The sequence below is a fragment of the Panthera uncia genome, chromosome E3, assembly GCF_023721935.1.
Source record: "Panthera uncia isolate 11264 chromosome E3, Puncia_PCG_1.0, whole genome shotgun sequence".
Taxonomy (NCBI): Eukaryota; Metazoa; Chordata; class Mammalia; order Carnivora; family Felidae; genus Panthera; species Panthera uncia.
The window spans coordinates 32,769,975-32,793,116 of NC_064815.1; the positions used below are offsets into that span (position 1 = coordinate 32,769,975).

Here is a 23,142-nt window from a genome sequence, read left to right on the forward strand (position 1 = left end):
ATTTCTGGCTCTTAATCGGATCGTTCCCAAAAGGAAAAGGAAACTCCCCAGTGCAGAGGGAACGCTTCAGCCCGTTCCTGTCTGGACCACGGAGACATGCTGTCAAAGTCCCCAGAGCCCCAGCCTGTGGAAGGGCTGACCCTTCGGTTATTTCCCTCGTCAGTGTTGTCTTAGATACCCTCGTGTCTTCTGTCCCGCGTGAGGGTGGAGGTCGCGGGTCGGGCCTCCCGGCGGAGTCCTCTGCCCGGCGCTGCTGACGCTCTGTGCCGCCGACTTCCGGTTCACAGCCTCTAGCCTCCCGGCCTTCTCTTGAGTTTGGTTTATCGTTTCCATCACTCGCACGTTGCTGTTCGCCCAGCTGGCGGCCCAGGTTCACCACGAGGCCCACCGGGCCCCTTGCGGGGTCAGGGACGCCGGAGAAGGCCGGCGCTCCCCCAGAGGAAAGGGAAGGCCCCGCAGCCCCAGCCCACAAAGCTGAGGCACGGTGAGGGTCTCTCACAGCCACACATGGAAATTGGTTATTTATCTTTAAAAGCCACGCGGCCCCTTCCAGCGGGGGCGTCCTCCGCGACAGACCTTCTCACGCTTGGCCCGGTTCTAAGTAAGACGTTTTTGTATCGTTTGAACGTCTCGAGCCTCGGCAGTGGCCTTCTGTGGCTCAGGTCCTTCTCAGCTGGCAGTTCCTGTCGTGTCCGCATTGAGCGATTTCGCTCCTGACCGTATCAGTGAGTCTGCCGCATCCTCACTAGCTGCTGTGGTTCCTCTCCGAGCATTTGCCGCACGCCTTGCAGGTGTGTTCCTGGGGAGCCGGGCAGACGTGGTCCTGCCCTTGGCACCCACCGTCCTTTGCGGAGGCTTGGGCAGCCAGGGCTCTGTGACAGCCAGGGTCTGGCCAGTGCTTCCTTCACCGTGGAGGGGCCCCCGGGTCCACGGCCCACGGGGGAAGCTCGCACGACGGCCACGGCGGCCCTGCTCCTCTGGAGCCAGACTTGTCTTGTGCCTTCCCGACTGGGGAGTGTGGGAACTCGGGAGTCCTGGGGCCCACGGTAAGCCCCACCTGGAAGAGCGGCCTCAGTGGAAGGCGTTCTGTAGCAAAGCCTTTTCCTCTTCAACATCGCCGAGGTCGCCCGTGGCGACGTCGAGGGGTCCAGAGCCCGCAGAACCGTGGCCACGTGTCTGCTACGTGCACGCGTTTTCTGGAGGGGGTTTGCCCTCATGGGATTTTCCTGGACTTTCTAACACCCCCACCCCCCATCTCAACGGCTGCTCTCCCGGAGGAGGCGGCCTCACAGCCTCAGCCAGCCCCTAGACCCACGGAAGCACGTGGACACCTCCCACGTGTTCCCAGGATGGGCTGCCCACCGTGTGCGGCTGGGTCTGGGGTGGCAGAGACCATGCTGGGCTGCTGGCGCCCCTCTGCACCCAGGTGGTGCACGTTGCCCAGACTGCCTCCAGACCCGGGTGACTTTCAGCTTTCTTTCGGGTTTTTTCCTGCTAAAACCCTGGATTTCTCCAGGTCTGCCTCTTGGGCCTTCCTGCCTCCGCTCACCACGAGCCTGTCACCTGCTGCCAGGTCGCCTGGCTGGTCTCTCCCACCCCAGGACGCTCCCACAGCCTGTTCCCTGGGTGGGTGGGCTGCAGGGGTCCCTAGAATCTTCTTAGCAAACGTGCTGGCGTAGGGAACGGCGCTGTAGCGTGAAGTCCTGCTTGCACACGCCTTCCGGTGGGGCTTCTTTTCTCTGGGGTGCAGGCGTGTCCCAGCTCGGGTGACCAGCTGTACTTGCCAGGAAGTTCCCCGGGAGAGCCACCGGTGGCTGCCGTGGCCTGCCTGGCCTGTCAGGTCAGGTGCGTCCCTCCAGACGGAACGGAACGTAACCAGGGCAGTCTGTTTCGGCCCCTCCCGCGCCTCCCCAAGAAGCAGCAGCCACTACAGGGACCTTCCTGGATGTGTGATGGGCCCAGAACCGAGCAGAAAGGTGGCCTTTGACCAGGATTCCCACTCTGACCTCAGTGTCGTCTCTTCTCTGGGACACCTGAGGTACCCGCCCAGACTGAGCTCTGGGGAGAGTCCCTGGGATGCACTGGGCCTTGGTCCCGTCAGTACCACCTGTGGTCCGTGGCCCAGGCGGACCCTCCCGTGCCCCGACCTGGGGGTGCACGCATCCTTCCTCTGGCGCCCCACGGTGCCAGGTTCACTGGGATCGTGTCAAGGGGGGCACACTTCTCTGCTCTTCCTGCTGGCTAGTGCTTTGTGGAACTGGGTAAGGCCCTGGGATCAAACCGTGTCTTCCCAAATGAAACTGAAATGCGTGGCCTCTGTTTAAAGGTTATGCTGCGCTAGTGAGCCGGCCGTGAGTGCCATTAGCATTAAAGTTTCATGAGTCTTTGGAGCTGTGAGTGAGTGTGGCAAGCCAGGCCTGCTCTCCAAGAGGGAGGGACCTTGTCACCAGAGGAGACAGGCAGGTCGGAGGCTGGTCTGCTGAGCCTGGCGCTCGGGCAGGTCCGCCAGGGAGCCACGTGTCCTGTTCTCTGCTCTCGTCTGTTTCTGTTCAGGGCAGCGATCCCTTTGAGAGTTCTACCTGTCGGTGTTCGTCGGTCCCCCCCGCCCCATAGGTCTCATGCTCGGAGGTGAGTTCTGTGCCCGACACCACACTCTGGTCCTCAGAGATCAACAACATTGATGAGTCTCAGCCAGACTAACCAGCAGGAAGGGAGGGAAGGTGCAGGTGACCAACATCAGGAACGAGAGAGGAGACATAACGCTTGTTGTTTTCCTGGTGGGTGTGAGGTGCGTCTCATTGTCGTTTGGGTTTGCATCTGCCTAATGGCTAGTGACGTGGAGCTGTTCCTCCCACGCTTGTTGGCCATTTGTGTATTTTCTTCGGAAAAATGCCTGTTCAGATCCTTTACCCATTTTCAAACTGGGTCGTCTGGCTTTTTGTTGAGCAATACGAGTTCTGCGCGGTTCGTCTTACGTCGTGTATACGGGGTTCTCATCGGGTCATTTGTCAATTGTCTTCTGACTCTCGAGCGTGTCCTTGGGTGCACACAGGGTTTGGATTTTATCCATTTTGTCTATTTTTTTCTTTTGTCATTGATGCTCTCGGTCATGCCTAAGAAACTGTTGCCACATTCAGGGTCGCAAAGATTTACCCCTGTGTTTCCTTCTAAGGGTTCTGTAGTTTTAGTTCTTTAACTGAGGTTTTAATCATCTTGAGTTGATTTTTGAAGATGGTGTGAGGTTGGGGTCTGCCTTCATTGTTTTGTGCGTGGACATCCGGTGGTCCCAGGACTGTTCTCTCCCTCACCGAAAGAGAGATGCTTGGGTTTCCTTCTGGATTCCGGCTCGGTTCTCTTGACTTACAGGCCTGTCCTTTCTCAGTACCACACTGTTTTGGTTCCTGTCACTTGTGGTAAGGTTTGAAACTGGTAAATGTGCATTTTCCAGCGTTGTTCTTCTTTTTTCAGAATTAACTTGGCTGTTGGGATCTTTTGTAATCTCATATAATTTTTACTATCAGCTTCCCAATTCCTGCAAAAAAAGACAGGATTTTAACAGGGATTGCGTTGAATCTGTGGATCACTTTGAGGAGAATTGCCATCTTAACAACATTGAATTTTCCAGCCCATGAACACAGACTGTCTTTCTATTTATTTATGTTTGCTGGGATCTCCATTAGCAGTGTTTATGGTTTTCAGCTTGCACGTCTTTCTTCCTTGGTTAAACTTATTCATAAGTTTTTATTCTCTTTGATGCTGTTGTGAATAGGATTGCTTTCTTAACGTTTTTGTTGATTGTTCACTGCTAGCGTGCAGATACACTGCTGGTGTTTGTGCGTTGGTCCTGTTTCCTGCCACTTTGCCGAATTCTTTGAACTCCAGCAGTTTTTGTCAGTTCCGTAGCGTTTGCAATTTATGAGATCTTGGTCATCTGTGAATAGAGATAGCTTTACTTTTTCCTTTTCGATTTGATGCCTTTTGTTTCTTGTTGTTGCCCGACTGCTCTGGCTGGAGCTCCAGTGCAATGTTGAATAGCAGTGGTGGAAGCGGGCATCCTTGCCTTGTTCCTGATCTTATGGGGAAGCTTCGGTCTTGCATCGTAGCATATGATGTTTGCTGTGGGTGTTAGTGAATGCCCATTGTCAGGTTGGGGAAGTTGCCTTCTACTCCTAGTTTATTATTTTTATAACGAAAGGGCGTTGGATTTTTGCCAACTGGTTTTTTGCCTCAGTTGAGATGATCATGTGGTTTTTCCTTCATTCTGTTAATGCGGTGTGTGCTGCATTCACTGATTTTTCTATGTTGAACCGTTCTTGCATTCCTGGCTTAGAGCCCACTTGGTTGTGGTGTCTGACCCTTTGAGATGCTGCCGGTTGGTTAGCTGCTGTCTTGTTGAGAGCTTCTCGGCCTGTGTTCATAAGGATTATTGGTCTTAGCCTTCTCTGGCTGTGGTATCACGGTTATGTTGGCCTCATAAAATAAGCTGAGAAGCGTTCTGTCCTCTTCAGCTTCTTAGAAGACTTTGGGAATTCTGTGTTAATTACTTTACGTGTTTGGTAGCATTCACCAGTAAAGCCATCTGTTCCTGGGAATTTCTTTGTTGGGCGATCCTCAGTTACTAATTGAGCCTCCTTACTCATCACAGGCCTGTTCAGATTTTCCATTTCTTCTTGAGTCAGTTTTGGTAGTTTGTGTGTTTCTAGGAGTTTGTCTGAGTCATCTAGTCGTCCTAGGGCTCTCTTACCGTCCTCGCTTCCCAGGGTCGGCGTCTTACCGTCCTCACTTCCCGGGGTCTGTATCTTACCGTCCTTACTTCCTAAGGTCAGTAGCGGGGACTCTGCTCCCCCTTTTGGTCTAGCTAAAGGTGGGCGGTTTCTTTTACTTCCTGTCTCACTGGCATGTTTGTTCCTTTCAGGACTTGAAGGAGGTTTTCCCCACTCGCCTCTGACTCGCCTTGTTTCCATCAGGCCCCTGTCGCCAGCCCCGGGGTCCTCGTGTAACTTGGCTTTTCTGGTGGTCTCGTGATCACCGATCACTGCTTGGAGGAATTTGATGACGACGTGCCTCTGTGTCCTTCTTGTACCTTCCTTTGTTCCTTGTGCTTGGGCTTTCTTGCGTTCTTTAGCTCTGTGGACTTCCTGTCCTCGTCCCTTGGAAAGGCCTCCTTTGGGCCGCGTCCGGTTACCCACATCTCGGGTGCTGGGACCTATCCCATGGCTCACATGTGCTCTTTTCCTTCTGAATCATTCCTGCTGCTGTGTCTCCAAGCTCCCTGGACTAGTCTTCCACTGGAGTGACCCGTGCATTTTTAGCTCAGATGTTGCTGTTTGCAACCCTGAAAAGTTTGCCTATGGTTTCCTTTTCTCTCCTTGTCTATACCTTATATTTAAAAGTATGGAGTTCAGTTATATTGACTGTTTACAGTCATTCTGTGCCAAGTCTAACACCTGTGTTGGGTGGATGCTGGATGCCTGTGTATTCTTGTGAAGATCCTTCCAGCTTCCTTCGTTCAGGAACGTGGCAAAGGTCCTTAGAAATGGCCCGATCTGCCAGGTGGCACTTTGATGACATTCCAGGCTGACCCAGGGCAGCACTTGTTCTAGGGCTAATTATCTCCAGCTCTGGGTCTTGGCCTCCCTGGGTGCTCTGCCTGCTACCCTGGGAGTTAGGCGCTTTGGAGCCCAGCTGGACAGGTAATTCCCTCTTGTCCCTTGCGATGGTTCAATCCTCGATCTGGGGTCTTTGCTCTCCTGTATACGCCGGTCAGGGTTCTGCCGCGCGCTTGTGGGGGCCCCCTGCACGCTCCTTGCAGTGTGGAGTCTGGCTGCCGCGGTCTCCCCGCCCTCCTGGGTCTGCCTCCCCTGCCCGGGCTGTGCCGTGTCCCGGACTCCCTGAAGACGGTGAGCCGGGATGGCCACCGGGCCTGCCTCGTGGTTCCCAGCCTTCCACTTTCCCAGCGGCGGCCCTGGCCGCGGGGTCCCGTGGCCCAGCTGTTCACCCCAGCCTGTTGTGCACCTGGCCTCCTGAGAGCACGGGGCATTTCTTCCAGAAGGTGCCGGGGAGAGTGTTTTTGGTTTAGAGCCTCCCATGACACACAGATGTGCGGGGACACATGCAAGAAACCACAGTTTGTGGTCTGAGGGGTGGTTTCACGCCGGGGCCTTCATCTGATCGTCCGGGGCTGGGGTCAACTCACACTCTGTGCCCAGGCCTGGTCGGGGGGCCTTCCCTGCTGCCGTTGCTGTGGTGATGGGACCTCGATCTCCTGACTGTGGCCCCAGGTCTCATCCTGGCTGCCGGATGCTAAGCAACCCACGGACCTGGCCCGCAGTCTCTGCCAGGGTGGGGGCCAGGGAGCACCCGAGGCAGCCTGGGCGGATTTGCCCTTGGGAGGGCTTGGGACGTGAGTCTTGGTCTCTGGGAACTTGGGTAGGTAGTAGGTTTCTGATCCCTTTTGGGGGGCTAGCGACCTTTGTTGTATTAATCTCCGTCTTGGTAAGGGGATTTTCACGTCTCTGTAAATATTCCACTAACATCTACAGGTTCCTCATACGAGGAGCAGCGGCTTTTAGAAGTGGTGTGGCCTTCTGAGACCGTGTCCTGTCCCGTGTCCTCCTCTCTCCTCCACGCCACAGACCTGCCCGCTTCTCCCCTTCTTCCCACACCTGACTCTGACGGGGTTTGGTGGCCAGTTGCCGGTGTGGAGTTCGGACCGCGCGGGGTCCACGCGGACGTCCCGTCCGGGGTGGCTCCAGCTTGTGCTTGTCTTCCTGACTTCGGTGAGCGGGATCCCTGACGTTAGGATCTTTGTGGTTGATCTCCCACGTCTCCGTGTCCTCGATGCCTCTGTGACTTCATGCGAGCTGTTCCCGCCACGTGGCGCTCCCCCACCCGGAGCGCTCCCCTCCTCGAACCCGGGTGGACAGGCGGCGCGTGTCTGCGTCCAGCTGCGCCCAGGGTAGTGGTGTGGTTTCTCAGCAGGTGCAACTTCCCACCCGTGTGGACTCGGTTAACGTTCAGGCCCAGAGTCGTCCCACGACCGGCCCACCACGGGGCGGGGGCGGTTAGGGCGCCCCTTCCACCGGAGCCTTCTCTTGGGTCGTTGCTTCTCGGCCGTCTGGGGCTCGGAGGTTGCTGGGGGGTGGGGGTGGTCCTGCGGACACAGGTCCCGGGAGCCACCCCCACCCCGTGCGGGGGCAGGTGCCGCTCCTGCCACGGGGCGTGGGCTTTACGGAGACGGAACACGTAGACACACGGCTGGTTTGTTGACCTTCGGGAGGTTTTGCTCCCCGTCGCGACCTGGTCACCGGTCTGTCACTGGTCTGTCAGCGGCACCCTTGACAGCAGGTGAATTGTACGGCCCCTTCCCCACCCGCGCACTCGGAAACGCCGGCACTCACCGGCAACCTGGGAATCCGGTAACGGGGAGACGGAGGAACGTAACCCAGAAGAACGCGTCTCACGTCCGCGTGCGCATGCGTGGAGGTGGGCGCGGGGCACACCGCGGGCTGTGCTGGAGCTCCGGGGCCTCGGCACCACGGCGACACCGGTTCTCACGTGGCGCGCTTGCGCCGTGAACAGAGCGAGGCGTGGCCTTCCCACGGAACCCGTAGGACTCGCGCATCTGTGCTTTGTCGGGAGCGAGGGTCCCGGTTCCAGGCGCAGCCGGCCGCTTTGGCTGCTGCCCAGGCTCGGCCGCGTGTTGGAAACTGGCACTTCTGCCCGTTGCCACCGGCCCCTCTCGTGGGCAGGAAGCGCCCCAGCCTGCCGTGCTACCGCACCCCCGGCCGCCATACCCGGCTGGCACCAGTGAGAAGCTGCCCCCGCCGCCCCCCCCCCCCCCCGGCCTCGCTCGGTGCTGGACGCGCTGGGCTGGGCCGCCCCCACCCGGGGACGCAGTCCGGAGAGCTAGCCGCCCTCTCACTCTGGGGGTGGCGAGCAGCACCCCCGCTCCCGCTCGTGCGGTGGGGAGAGCGGCCGGCCGGCCGTGGGGCTGTCGGGTAGGTGTCCCGCAGGCGGTGCGCCCTTCAGCTCTCGGGCGTCTGTCCCGGCTGGTTTGTCCCCTCGTCAGCAGGGAGGGGGCGGGCCAGGTCAGGGGCAGGAGAGCAGCCCGCTGCGGTCTCTAAGCACACGTGCTTAACCACAAGGCAGAGGTTCCTGTCTGCGTGCCCGTGGCCCGTGGCCGCCCGTGCACCGTGGCACTGGCGGGTGCTGCCCGCTGGGCCTTTACGCCAGGAATGTTCTGATGCCTGGTTTAGGGGACACTTCAAGCAGGTGTGAGCCCCGCTTCCTGGGCTCGATCCGTGCTGGAGTGGGGGCCTGGCTCCCAGGTGTCTGTAACTGGGCCCCGAGCTCTGCTGGCCTTTGCTGAGGTGCCCTGACACGGGCACGAGGCCCCGAGGGGGCCCGGTCCCCTGGGCGGTGGGCGGGTGCTTCCCGGGAGCCCAGGCCCCCACAGCCCTGGCTGCGGGCAGACCAGCGGAGACCGCAGGGCAGCACTTCCTGCTGCTGCAGAGACTGCCTTTCCTTTCCTTCCAGCACTTCCCGCCGCTGTCTGCCGTCCGCACGTGTCTGCTGGCACGCAGTACTGTGCTGGTGGCGCCTTGAGCGGGCGCCCTCCCTGCGGTTTGGGCTCAGGGCCTGCGGCCGGTGAAGAGGCGGAGGGCCCAGCCCCGCCTGAACGCAAGCCGGGACCCCGGAGCGGGACGGTGGCGACACCTCAACGCGCTCAGTAGTTCGGGGGACACGGTTCAGCGCCGCCGGTCCCTGCGAGGGCCCGCAGGTGCGGTGGCGGCCTGGGGGGTGCGGTCTCTCCGGAACTCACTGTTCCCGGGGTGGGAGCCCGAGGGATTGGTAAACGTGCGCTTCGTGCCTCGAGGAGGGCGAGGACCTGTGGGTGGGGCGTGTGCGGGCACGTGGGCCACGAGCTGTGGTTTGCTATCGAAAGCAAAGGCCCGACTGGGAAGGCTGCTTCTTGGTGGATGCTGGCCTGGGCTCTGGGCCAATAAATGGATATTTTTAGTGTTTCCTTGCTGTTTGAGTAAGCAGCACACGTCCATGGTGTGAAGCGGAGAAAGGAAAGAAAAGGCGGAACGGTAGAGGTCGGCCAGCCTCCAGCCGGGCCCGCTCCGCCTCCTGCGGAATGTTGGTGTCCCCGGTGCCTTGCGTAAAGACAGGCGGGCTCTGGGGCGCCCGGGTGCCTCAGCCAGTTGAGCGTCCAGCTTCGGCTCGTGTCGTGATCTCACGGCTCGTGGGTTTGAGCCCCGTGTCGGGCTCTGTGCAGACGGCTCAGAGTCTGGACCCTGCTTCGGAGTCTGTGTCTCCCTCTCTCTCTGCCCCTCCCCAGCTCGCACTCTGTCTTTCTCTCTTAAAAATAAAGCATTTGAGACAGGCGGGCTCTGTGCAGGCCGACGTGTTCCTCACGCAGCCTGTGGCTTGAGCGTAGAGGGAATGAAGGCTCTGCCACATGCTGTCCTTTGCTTCCGGGTGAGTCGTAGGCTATGTCTGTGGGCTGGGGACGGTGGGACCTTCGGTACCCCGGCGCTCAGCGGGCCGCCTCCAGGTCCCCATGCTCTTTGGGCTCCAGGTTTGCTGTGAAAAAGCCAGGAACATTTACCTCCTGGGCCTCAGCGTGCTCGCCCGCAGAACCAGAAGCAGCAGCCTCGGGGCCGTGGACCGAGCGTGGCTGACCCGCGCCCCTCGGTGGCTGCGAGACGGGCACATCGGGCTTCCCCAGGGGCGCCCACCAGTCCCAGGGTGTGAGCACAGCCTGCCGGCGGCCGGGCTCCCTGGGCGTTTGAGTCGTCTGGAGCCGGCCCTGCTGCTAATTCTGCCTCTTGATGTGGACGGCGAGCCGAAGGAAGGAACGTAAATGTGTGCGTTGGCTTCAGAGGTCGGAGACGCAGAAGAGCCTCTCTGGGGGAGGCCGGTGTGGCGATGAAGCGCGGCCTGTGCGGAGGGGCTCCCTTGGGCGGTGGCAGGCCCGGGGCCTCGTCCTCATCGTGGGCGCGTGGCTCAGAGCCACGTGCTGCACCTGCAGACACCCCCTCTGGGGCGCCTCCCTTCCGAGCCCCGTGTGCAGGGCGGCTCACGGAACGGCCCTCCGGAACGGCCCTCGGGGTTTTGTCATTTGGCAAATCTCTTAGAAGAGACGATCCAGTTAGCTCTGTGTTCCTTCGTCTTAAGCTACAAATGCAGACTCTTCTCAGTGAGGCACGAAATAGGTGTTTGCAGACTGCAGTGTTAACGCATCTCCAATTGCCCCTTCTTCCGGGCCCGGGTCAGAGCAGCGTGGCTTCGCCTGTTGGCTGAAAGACAAAGGATGAACGCTTGTGCCCCCGGAGAGCCAGGGCCGGGCCTGAGGGTGGGGAAGGGTGGGGCCCTGGGGTGCTGCCGGGACGGAGCTTCGGCTGTGGCGGGCGCTGGGCCCCCGGATGGGCATTTTCCTCTCGGGCGGCCCACTTCCTGCTCAGACCTCCAGAACAGGAGGCATCGCCCCCACTCGACCGATGAGGAGATGGAGGTTGAGCCTGTGTGTGACCCGGCTGGTGCCAGCACCTCTTACCACCCTCCCACGTGAACGGGGCAGAGGGGCCCCGATGGAGAGGCCGTGGCCTTGGAGCCAGCAGGGCTCACGGGCAGGCGGGGGGTGGAGGGCTATTCCCCAAGGCGCCCACGGGAGCGCCGTTGACGTTCGTCGTTCGGCAACCCCTTTCAGAGCCCGACTGGTTTCCTCTTGCTGATACCGATCTGTTTACTTTCTGAAATTGGGTGCTGGTGGGCAAATGCCGGACTGTGTTCTCCTTGGACGGCGTGCTTTCCCGTGTGTTCACCCTGCCTCCGCTCGCCGGCCCGGAGCTGCCGTCCCGGCGGAGGCCTGGCCCGCACGCTGTCCCCAAGGCTGCACGGCACTCGGCCATGCATGCCAGGGGAGCGCCAGGCGTGGACTGGCATACTGGCCACCCACACGCTCTTGTGCCCCTGCCTGCGGGCCTGGACCATCCCCGGCGTGCCGCGTCTGAGCTGGGAATTGGGTTAAGAGGTGAGCGGAGGTATACGCACCTTCAGGAGTTCCCAGGCCGGCGGGAAAACAGTCACACACACGAGTCTTAGAATTACATGGTTGAATATGGGCGGGGGCCACCACTCCCGGTTTGGGAGGACTGCTGGAGGGGGCGGCCTCTGAGGTGGGTCTGACGGGGTCCGGGGGGCGGGTGGCGGTGGGGACTGAGCTGCAGACCCCTGTCGTGTGTCTGGGGAGCCGGCCACTGCCCTAGGCTGGGGGCTGGCAGGTGCGGGCGCTCGGAGGGCAGGCTCGGGCAGCTCCGGGGGCCTCGGCATGTGCGGGCTGTAGTGGGCGGGAGGGGGTCGAGTGGGAAGCAGTTATGAGTCAAGCTTACAAGTTAAAAGGGCCTATTTTGCTTTGAACACTATAGCATAAGTCAGCATTTCTTCCTTGCTTCCTGGAAGGTGTCCAAAAGTACCAAGAAGAATGAAAGCCAAAAAAGGCAAACCTAAATTTGGGCCGAACAGAACTGCAGCTAAAAGCCAAGCCCCTTCACGGGAGGGAGCCGGCCCTCAGCAGTGGAAATAGCAGGGGCGTGCGGGGCTGAGCCAAGAAGTGCAGCCGCAGGGAAAGGGCTGGAGGGGCAGCCGCAGGGAGGGGCAGGGCACCTGTTGTCTGCGCCCTGGGACAGGTGCAGCAGGTGCAGCGGCCGTGGCGGGAGGGGCCGGTCAATGCCCACAAGGCTGAGCGTCTGTCTCTGGGACGGAGAGGAAGGGCTTGCGTTTGCTCTCAGGGGAGTGCCCGCGGCTCCCCCCCCCCTGCAGAGCAAAGTCGGAAGGTGTGTGGAGGCCACACAGAGCCGCCTGGTCAGGATTGTCCTTTCCACAGTGAAAGTCACAGTGAAAGCAAAAGTCACCTTCCTGGTGAGTAATAAAAGCAACGTCACACAATTTTGTAAAACGCAGAAGTTTTGTAGCAACCCGGATGGTAGAAAAAGTTCTCATGGGAAGAGTGAACAAGCTGACCTTGAGCAGAGGAAAGTCATCTGTGAACGTTTTGCTGCGGGGCGTCCCCGGTCCCGGAGCCCAGGTTAAACTGGAGCTAGAGGGCCTGAGGGCCAGACCTGAACCCACGGGGCCAGAAGACCAAAACGCGCAAGGAGGTCGGGAGACAGGACCGGGCAGATGCCGTGGGTTCCGGTGGCGCACAGTTTACACATTTAATGGAAGTTCTTGGGAAGGGAGAAGACGGGAGAAGACGGGAGAAGACGGGAGGGCGGTGGTGTTCACCCCATCGCGGCTGAAGACTAAAACATTTAAAGTTAACGTCACGCGGCCAAGGCACATTGAACCGAGGAAAGGTAAACCGTAAGCTGGACGCACGCAACCCGTCGGTTAATCTTCTGCGGGAGGCGGATAGGAACCGTTGGAAACCGAAAAGTGCAGGGGTCGTGTCAAGAGTTCCGAAAGCAACCACGAGAACGAAAAGACATCTCTAAGTATCAAGAATTTCACACGAAAAAGTAAACGAGATGAATAGGCCACAGATACGTCATCGATGTTCAAAAAGCGAAAATGGGGAGAGATTTGGGAGGAAATTGTCAAGGACGCCAGCAGCAGGAGGATTTGTTTTACTTTGTAATCCCTGGTGTGTCAAGTGGGTCAAGAATAAGCGATAGAAAGATAAAATCTGTTTCATGTAAAGCCCTTAACCCCCCCCAAACTAAAGACACTCTTGCTATAAAGTGCTTATAGGAAACATTCACCAAAATTCACCACATATTGATAATACAGAAACCCTTCCTAAGTTCAAATAGATGTAACCAACACACTTACCAGATCACGAGGTGAGGAATTTGAAATGGTGACCTAAACAAACAGACAAAAAAAACAATAGAAACAAAAAAAACCAGAACCAAAACCTCCGTCTCCAACAATTCTTGGGTCGAGGCAGCAGTGAGATGCGGACGTACCCGGAATCTAGAAAACACATCTCAGGGCCTGTGGGAAACAGAGCAGAGTTCAGAAGAAAACTCGTGGATTAAATATTTATATTATTGAACAGGAAAGAATGAATATAGACAGATTAAAGACCCAGCTCAAGAACTCAGAAAAGGAAAACAAAATAAACCCTAGTAGAGCAAAAAGTAGGAATTTGTAAAGATCAAAGCAGAAGTTAATAAGAAAGTGAAAAATGGCGGAAATAATAAATAAATCCAAACGCTCGTGCTCGGAAATAAAACCAGTAAAACGTATGAATTATTCACAGTTCTGGTAAAAAATTAATAGACACGTCACTACCCAAATGAGGACTAAGAATTATCGTGGAGTTTCTGGCCAGAAGGGGCTTGCAGGGGCCCCCTTCCGGTCTTGCTGGGGTGGCTGGCATCCCACAGGCGTGCCCACACCACGGTCACGGAGCCGGGCATATGGGGCTCACGCACTTGACCGCGCATGAACTTCACCTCGTTGGTAAAGGGAAATACAGGAAAGGAAAAAACCATCTAAAAAGAATAAATGTAAGTTGAATTGTAGCTCAATTTAAATAAACTGAATGAATTGTTTTCTAGGAAAGTACAACCTATCAGTACTGACTCCAGAAGCGATAGAGATAGAAACGTTAAAGAAAACAGTTACAAAGTTGTCACAAAATAGCCGCTCCTGCCCTCCCCCAACAAAAAGAGACCGAAATCGTACCGGGCTGAGGCAGTTTTGGGGGAAATTCCGCTAGGCCTTCCGAACACGGACCCGGAGCACGGACAGGGGAAGCTCTTTGGGGGCGAGCGACAAGTGTGTCGTGTGGGCGTCACGTGTGCGTGCTGGGGCTCGGGCTGCCGATGCCGCCGTGTGTGCTGGGGCACGCCCGCGGTTTCCCCCTCACCGGCCGGCTGGCTCGGTTTTAGGACATGTGCTCCATAGTTGCCGAAAAGGCATTTGCCAGAAACCCCATGTTCCGTCTTCATAAAATAGGAACATATGGATGATTTCTCGGCGTAACAAAGCGCATCTCTTTCAGCCAGAAACTGACACGCCGTAAGTAGGAAGGTACCAGCAGCCGTTCCAGCCAAGCCCCAGACGCGCCCAGGCTTCCCGGCGTGGAGGTGCGAGCCGTCCGGCTGGGAGGGAGGGAGGCCCTGGCTTGCGCAGCTGACGGGATTGCGCGGAGACCGCCTCCTGACCGCACTGAGGGTGGGGAACAAGATTACACAGAGATGTTAAGTCCTGCAAATACAGAAACGAGTCAGACGATACAGGGACACGCACGCACTTAGAACGGCAGCGGCACATCAGGGTAACCAGACGCGATCCCCCAGCACGCCTGCCCGCAGGGAGTGTGCGAGGCTGACCGCGCCCCCGGGGGCCGGGCGGACGATCGTGTCCTCAGCTGCCCTCTGTCCGGTCTGTGCGTCTGCCGTGGTCCCGGTGTTTTCTAAAAAGGTTTTTTTGTTTTGCTTTGATGGTTGAGGAGGGAGGGAGGGAGGGAGAGAGAAGGCGCCCTGGAATTCTTGTGGTCAGGACGGTGGCTGGAGATCAGAAGCAGACGCGGAAGCGGGTGAGTGACAACGCGGAATCGTACACCAGCGGGGCTGTCGTGCCTCGGGGTACGTGCTGCGGGCACCTCTGGGCCCTCCCGGGGGCGGTAGGTCAGCCGCGGGAGGAACCGTCTGGGGATCCGCCTGCACGCGGGGAACCAAGAGCTGCCTTGCCTCGGCACTGACTTCACGCCGTCAGGTGGAAGCGGCGAAACCCTCTTCCGTGGGAGACGTGTCAGCAAGAGGTGGGGCGTCCACGTGGCAGAGTTCCATGAAGGCACGAACACGAACGGAGGGGCTCTCGTGGCACTGGTTTGGAAATATCTCCAAAATACGCTAAGTGAGGAAACCGAAGTACATAACAGCGTGCAGCCCGTCTTCCTGTTTTTGTAACGAGAAATCGATAAGCAAGTAGGGGGAGAGAAGGCTCATACTTGCCAGTGGAGGCGTGACTCTCCAGAGCCCCGCCCCCTGGTGGCTCCCGTTGGCCCCCGTTGGCCCCCGTTGGCCGTGGGTGGTGCCTGGGTGACCGGGGTGCCTTCCTGAGGCCTCTGGGGTGCGTACCCATCGTGTCTCCCATCTGAACCTCGGATCTGAAGGCTGCGTGTGGTTCACAGCATCCAGAACAAGGCGCAGCGGGCCTGTGACAGGTCTGGGGCCCGGACGGTGACAGGAAGTGTCCTGTCTTGCGGCTCCAAAGCCCGGCTTTCTCTGTGGGGCGGGCAGGTAGCCGCCGTGAGTGTGCACGCCTCCTCTGCCCAAGACATCAGCAGCCCGACACACGCGAGAAAGGAGACCGAGGGATCAGCCCAGGCTGGACTCAGGCCCCTTCTGCGCCTTTCCAGGACAGTCCTCGGGTCCAGCGAGGTCAGCGTGCCCGGTGGCCTGTTTGGCTGTGGCCTGAGGACAGACACACAGGGACCTCTGGTCACTGCGTAAGCATGTGGGTGGCATCGGGTAGGAGCGGCGCGCCTGGCCAGTCAGGGGTGTGTGTGCTCCCGGGGGAGGGGCAGGAGAGGCTTTGGGACACGCCACACGTGGGACACACGGGGGACGCCACTTGTCCACAGGTGTGAGCAGGCCTTGTTCCACGTGCTGGTGCCACCGAGTGGTCGCTTAGTGCCTGATCTGTGCAGGGGGACCTCAGCCCATCGGGCAGTGCCGGGCAGCCGTGTGCGGAGACCCCGACCGTCCTTTCCTCTGGGGACCTCGCCGAGGCCGCTCCAGCTCATGTCTGCTCTCTAATCTGCATTCGGCAGGATTGGGGTCACCCGCTTGTGTGGTGGCGTCACTCGCGACCTCGATGATGAGAATCGGGGCTTCCTACACACCGGGTGCCTCGGGCCTGAGAATTCCTAAATGAGCTGCCTCAGGAGGACCTTTCCAGGAACAACCCGGAGAAGACGTTTTCGAGAAGAGAGCACGGCAGACTGTGCCTTTGAGCTAGGAAGGCAAAAACGTGGAGACACTCTCTGCTCCCCCCGACCCGGCCCCGGGAGCTCTCGGTCGCCCCAGTTCAGGGGCAGACATTTCAGCCACGCGGCCCAGGGGGTAGCGAGGCAGGGCCACAGTCAGTCTCACCCGGGCCACGTCATTCCCAGCCCGCACTGTGGTGGGCGCACCAGGAGGCCCCTCCCTGAAGTCACCTGTCCTCTGGGCCTTCGTGGAGAGTCACGTGGGGAGGTCGAGTGGCCTCCCTTTGGGGCATCAGCACAGGCCACCACAGGGAGAGGCCGTGTGGGGGCTGACTGCATGCAGGCCACGCCCTGCCAAGGTGGGGAGACTCCTGTCTGTCCTGCGCCCCCACCCCATCAGCCCCTGCGGCAGCGCTCCCCTACCGTCACCGTCACTGTCCCATTCAGGGGCCCCCGTGGTGGCTCGGAGCTTGAGACACCTGTCCGCTCACACCTTCTTTCTTTCTTCGGCTGACTGCGGTTGTCTCTCAAAGTAACAACCCGTCGGCCTCCGGGGAGGCTGTCCGCCCAACGGCTGGGTCTGGTGTGGCGCCCGCCCCTTGGCGAGCTCCACCTGAGTGGCGAGAGGTGGCGAGTCCGTGTTCTTGTGGTGTGCCCGCCGCCCCCTCGGCCACACCTCCCGGGAGAGCCCCGTGAGAGGTGAAGGCTGCCCTGCACCCTCCCTGGCCCTCCCGGCCCCTCTTAGACAGGCTGGACGCCGAGAAGTCGGGGGCACTCAGCACCCCAAGGTCTGAGGTGGCCAGAAAACCGGCTGAGCACGAATATTCCCAACGTGGAGGCTCGAGAGCCATGTCTGGACCAGAACAGACCGTCCTGGGTGCGCCTGAGGAGCCCGAGGGCAGGCTGGGGGTCGGTTCTGGGGTCCCGCGGCCCCAGCCCACCGCGACCTGCCTCCCTCTCTTGTCACATGCCTGGTTACCGAGTGCCTGCTCTGGTCCAGGAACCGGGCGCGCAGCGGTCGCAGAGGCCGCCGTTGGGTGGCCGGGCGCAGAGCCACGTCTGCCGTGGTAAGCCACGTGGTAAGCCAGGCGGTGCCCCGAGGGACAGCCGGGCGTCGGGAGCTGCGTCCCGGGAAGGAGCGCGTGTCTGTTGTTGTCCCGGAGGCGGGTGCCGACGGGGAGGCTGTGTCTGCGTGGCTGGAGGGCCCGAGGTCCTGCTGCCCCGGGCCGCCGGGACATGGGGTGGCCCCGGAGACGCTGGCTCGGCCCCCGGCGCGCCCTCCCCCCCAGAAGTCGAGGGCCGGATCTAGGTGCGAGGGGCCCGAGGGGGAGGAGGTGGGCCGCGGCACCCCCACTGACCCGCCCGTGCTTTCTCGCTCGCAGCTGGAGGTGGAGGTGAAAATGCTGCAGTGCCAGACCAGCGCCTCCGAGCGGGGCTTCCCGGTCTCCAGGGAGGAGGTGAGCTCGCTCAGGTATGTCAGCATCGTCCTCCCTCCCCTCCCCCTCCTCCCCTCCCCGCCCCGCCCCGGCACGCTCCGCCCCACCCCACCTCTGCACAGACACTCCCCTGCGTCCAGCACGCTGAGGGGCTCGTCCAGAGCCCAAGAGACGGCCCTGTTTCGGGAGACAGCTACTCACGGGGCACCTCGGCGCGTCCGCCAGGCGGCCTTCAGCCCGCGTGTCCGGCCAGCTCACGACGCGGCCTGTCTTCCTCGGGGTTTCTCCATTCCTCTGGACCCCGTCCCGACACTGAACACCTCCTGGTGCCGAGCGGCGGGCCGGCCTTCCTCTCGCTCCCTGGACCGGGAGAGCCGTCCAAGGAGGAGGTGTTCAGGGAGACCTACTCCTAGCTCCCCACGGGTCCCCGAGCGGGCCCCACTGTTGCAGTTTGTTACTGGGACGTGGCCTCTGGGCAGGCTGACGCCGTCCCCCCGGCATCCCTTGGTGCACAGGGAGTCCAGGCGTCGGCTCCGGGTCTCTGAGAGCCTGCCGTGGGCACAGGTGCAGCTGGCGGGTCAGAGAGACATGCCTGGGCCCCCGCCAGGGCGCTCGATGGACGCGGACCCTGCTTCGCGCAGGGTAAGGTGGCCGGGCCCTGTCCTCTCCCCAGGGCTAGTCCCTCACCTGCGTGAGGCTGCGTTCAGGCTGTGGGCGTCCCTGCGAGAAGCGTGCCCAGGGCGGCAGCGCCCTCTGGGTCCCAGCTTTCCCCGTCGTTTCCAAAGCTTCTCTTGTGTCAGGACCTTCACCTCAGACCTCGCTGTCGCTGGGACCCACCAAGTTTCCAAGTCCCCAGTTTGTTATTCCCTGACTTGTTCAGGTACGAGTGTGGGTGTCCTGGGTGAGCGTGAGGAGGAAAGGCTGGTGAGCCTGGGCACGTCCGCTCTGACCTCCTGAATTCGCCGTTTAACGGGCATTTGGGGGACTTGCTCCCCAAATCAAGTCCGCGGGGTCAGGCCGTGGGAAGCAGGGCGGACGTGCCACTGGAGCAGGCCGCTGCCGATGCGGGGGGTCCAGGGGCAGGCCAGGTGCGCTGGGGGCCTGCGGGCTTCATGGGGAGGTGGTGCGTGTGAGGACGTGACGTGGGGGGAGAGACCAGCAGGGCCCGGGGGCCAGGCCGGGTGACGTCCCGGTAAGGATGCGGCCTTGTTCCCAAGAGCGGTGGAGGCAGCAAAGCCTGCCGGGCAAAGAAGTGGTCGCATCCGTAGCACAGGAGCCCCCTGGCTGCCCGGAGCGGGGACCTGGAAGAGGGCTCGGCAAGGGGTCAGCTGAGCGTGTACCGCGGGAGCACCCCCGCGCGGAGAAGCGGAGAGCACGCCCCTGCCCCCGGCCTCCAGGCGCAGCCCCAGCCCAGCGAGCAGCACAGCTGTTGGGAGTCCGAGGGTGGGCTCGGGGCCCCGGAGAGCGGGTGGGGTCTGCCCGGGTCCTGACGGTGAGTGGGCGAGGTGGGCGGCAGAGGGGCTCAGCCAAGGTCTGGGATGTGGTTGGGCTTTCCCGCGAGAGTGGCCTCCAGGGAGCCCCGCCAAGAGCGGGGGGCGGGGGGGTGTGCTTGGTGCCGCTCCTGAGGGGCCTGGGCTGCCGCCCCGGGTGCCCCGTACTGAGCACCGAGTGCTGGAATCGGAGGAGACGCCGCGTCCGGGCTCTGCCGTAGCGCCCACCCTTCCGCTGCGGCCCGAGCTGCCCTCGGCGCCTCCCCCTAGAGATGCGGGTGTGGCATCTGGGCCCCTGGCTGCCGTCCGCACAACGGGGCCAGCCGCGCTCGTGTTTGCGTGGGCTGGCACACTTCAGGTCGATTCCTTTTTGTTTTTAAAACCTGAGTAAAAGGCTTTATCACCGATCTCTTCTCCGTCAAGATCAAAGCTGCCTGTCCCACTGCCTCATTTGGTGAGTGCAGCTGCGGGAGAAGAGCCTTCGTGGCTGATTAATAGAAATTGGGTCGGCGGTTGTGTGGACCGCTCGCCCGGACGCACTCGAGGGAGGGCTGTGGCTACGGGAGACCACACGTGACTTGATACGCTCCCCCCTGTGCCCCGTGGCGAGGGCACCTGCCGGGAGCCCCTGACCTGGGCCCTTTTCTCGGGTCCTGCCAGCCCCTCAGCTGCTGGAGTACAGGTGGACCCTGCAGTTCACATCACCATTCACCCCGTGCACCCGACGCCTGTCCTCCTCCAGGCGTCCCCTTCCCGGTAAGCATTCCAGAGTTGTGTCGTGCCTCAGTTTCCCTTGTGTCACGTGCCACCTTTACTTTCCTGGAAAGCCGCGCACACGGGGCCCCTCGAGGCCGCCCTTGGGCTGGGAAGGACTGGAGGGGAGGGCGCCAGCCCCTCTGCCCCAGCTCCTCCCGTGGGCCTCGCTGCCCGCCTCGGGGAGGGTGGGAAGCCCGGGGAGGGCCCTCCCACCTTCGTGACCCGTGCTCCTCCCGCCCCTTCCTGCAGAGCTTCCCTGAGATCCCAGGGAGACGAGTGGGCTGCTCGTGGCCTGCCCTTGGCACCGTGCCCCGGTTTGCCCGCCGGCCACGAGCAGCCCGTGGTCCTGAGGGACGGGGACACGTGCTGGCAGATAGGTCTGTTACGCGTGAATCCCACACGCGTTCGCACGTGATAAAGGATGGGAGGTGCAAGCGGTGTGGTAAGTGCATACGTGTTAGTGTTTGCGCACACGTGTGCCTACGGAACATCGCTCTTTAACCAGCAAACCAGGGGAACCCCGGGGGAGACTTAAGCGGCGGCTTCGGGACCCTTTCAGCGGAGCAGGGCCTGGTTCTGTCTTCCCTGTTGGCACGTAGCCGCTGCAGCAAACCCTGAGCGTTGTCTGGATTGAGTGGCCGGGTGGGCCGTGTCTCTTCCGGCAGCTGCCCCACGACAGCAAGCAGGGCCCTCAGTCCCCACCGGCCGTGTCCGCCGGGCCAGTGGGGACCCACCTTCCTCTCCAGCCCTCCGAGCAGGCCGTGCCGGGTGTGTCAGCAGGGCGAGGGGAGTCGGTCTCTGTGCCCCGCTGGGCGGGGGCACCACCCACGTCTCCCTGCCCCAGAGGGAATCGGAGCCCCACCCCTCGGTATCGGAGAGCCTGGGTGAGATGGCAGGGGGGCTGCTCACCCCCTCCCACTGACCCAGGCTCGGCAGGAAGCCCTCATGCCGACCTGTAGCAGCAGGGCGGTCCTTGCTTCCTTGTCGCTGGTGTCCGCGGAACCCCGTGGGGAGCCCAGGTTGCACCCCACTCGCTGCAGGGCCCACCTCTGCCAGCATCGTGTGAACGGGGCCCACGGGTCTGGGGACTTGCGCCTGCCTCCCGGGCCTGGCACCGCCTCTGCACGGGGCCGCCTGCCAAAAGCAGACTCAGTAGGACGCGGGATGCGGTAGGTAAGCAGTCTGCCCTCCGCAGAGCCAGGCATCACAGCCCCAAGAGGGCGGACAGCCAGCAGGCAGCAGCGGGTGCCCAGATTATCCGACGAGGATCGCAGAGCAATCAGAAAAGTGCTTCAGCAAACAAGTTACGGATCTTCTTTAAACGAGAAAACCGTAAACCTCAACAAAGAAGGAGAGATTAGTTAAAAAAATGAAAGGGAAGAGGAGCCCAATGGAAATTTCCAGCAAAACCAAAATGAAAAGCTCACGGGCAGACTCAGCAGTGGGTCGGAGACGAGAGTCGTGAGCTCAGAGGCAGACAGACAGACAGACAGACAGGGAAACAGGTTGACGGCCAACGGACGGAGCAGAGCCACTGGGACCAGGGCTCGGAGACAAACATGCGTTTAATTGGACCCCCAGAGGGAAGACGAAGGTGGGAGCTGGAAAATTTTCTGAAGGATTTGGTGAAGGGCGTAAACGCACAGATTTAAGAAGCTGGGCGGAACCCCACACAGTGTCAAACCGCAAAGTCACACGGGACACCTGCTAATTACTCTGAAAGTTAAAGGCGGAGTCTCGAAAGCAGCACCGTCCGCAGGGACACTGTCTCATCTGCAGACGTGGACGCCAGGTCAAGTGCACCGGCATTTTTCAGGCTCCGAGAGAAACACGCAGTCAGCCAGGGGAGATACGCTTCAGGAATGAGAAGAAAATCAAGACAAAAGTGAGAAAGTTTGTCCCTAACGGACCTGCCCTTAATGAACCGCGAAGGAAGCTTCTGGATAGAAAGGCACATTAATGGAGGAAGGAGGGGAATTTCCTCTGCCGCCCTCGTGTGTTGGCTGACTCGCCCCGGGTGGCTGGAAACCCACAGGGTCATGCGGTGGTGGTGCTCCCGAGTGCACAGGGACCGGCCCGCATCCACCCCTCACCGCCGGCACGGTCATGCCTCCGGGCCCAGGGACAGATGCGTGTTCGAGTGCCTGGGGCACCCACAAAGACAGTGGTCTGGTTTGCTGAGCTCAAAACCACCGTCGGCAAATCGTAAAGGACTCCTAAAACCATCCGAGGAACCTGCCAGAAGGCAAGAAGTAGGAAACGGAGGAACCGTCGGGGAGCAAATAATGCAGCGATAGATTTAAGCCTGAGCAAATCCGTAATTACTTGTAATAGAAATGATCTAGATGCACCAGTCGAGCTGGAGGTTGGCCAGTGGGTGAAAACACAGGAGCCGACCACGTTTTGTGGACAAGAGGCTCCCTTCCAGCCCAGCGATCTAGGTGGGTTGAAAGGGAAGGATGGAAGATGAGGCGCCACTCGAGCATTGATTTTTTTCAGGTGGGCGTGGCCACGTTCGTTAACATCAGAAGAACACACTTCAGTGCAAAGAAGGGACATCACGTGGACGAAAAGGGACATCATGTGAGGATCAGTGTACCAGGAAGACGTGCTCTCCCCAAACGTGTTTGCACCCAACAGCGGAGCTTAAAGCGTGAAGCGAGGTAGAGAAGGTAGAAGCCGCGGGAGAAACAGACACCCTTGCTCGCGGTCGAGGCCTCCGCGCTGCTCCGAAGGCGAGACTGCCGGAAGGAACGGCGCGAAGTCATGGAGGAACTCAACGTCACCGCCAACCACAGGGTCCCGGGGAGCGGGACCCTCCTTTCAAGGGCGCTGGGCATTCACCAAGACAGACCGCGCCCGGGGTCGTGACCAGACTCGGAAGAATCAGGTACGGAGTCCGCTCTCTGACCACAACAGACTCAAACTAGGAGTGAAGGGAAGACAGTAGGACAGTCTCTTCCCGCTTGCACATTAAGTAGCACACTTCCAGATGGCCCGCGTGTGAGAAAGGAAGTTTGGAAGGAGAAGTAAACACAAGCCAGTGGTCCCACTGGTCACGGAGAGGCGCGTACGGGAATCCACGAGACAGGGCTCCCTCAGTACCGTGGAAGTGGATAGCGCTCAGAGGGACGAGGTCTTTAATATCTATTTCAACTTGAGGACCTGGGGAAAGGAAGAGCAGAATAAGCCCCAAAGGAGCAGAAACAGGGAAATAATAAGTAGCAGAAAGTAATGAAATTGAAGGGAGAAAAACAGCAGAGAAAATTATTGAAACAAAGCGTCCTTTGAAAAACAGGAATAACATCAATAAGCTCCTAGCAAAACAGACCGACGTGGAAAGAGAAGGTAGTCATCCAGATCAGGAACGAGCTGAGGCGTGGCTAGATCCCGTAGCCACCTGAGGGGTATGATGGGAGTTCTACACATGGTTTTATGCTTACTGGTTCGTTGCCTTCGCAGCGGTGGTCCACTTCCTCAAAGACCGCAGGCTTCCCAGATTCAACCA

At 60.2% G+C, this 23,142-nt stretch overlaps 1 protein-coding gene across 4 annotated transcripts in view; it reads left to right on the forward strand.

Moving 5' to 3' along the window:
• Positions 1-23,142, forward strand: part of MAD1L1 (mitotic arrest deficient 1 like 1) — a 317,349-nt gene that overhangs the window by 185,830 nt on the left and 108,377 nt on the right. For all 4 annotated transcript variants that reach the window (XM_049638985.1, XM_049638986.1, XM_049638987.1 and 1 more), the window contains one exon: positions 17,335-17,423. In XM_049638985.1, coding sequence (XP_049494942.1) covers positions 17,335-17,423 — 89 coding nt within the window. The remainder of the gene's footprint in view (positions 1-17,334; positions 17,424-23,142) is intronic.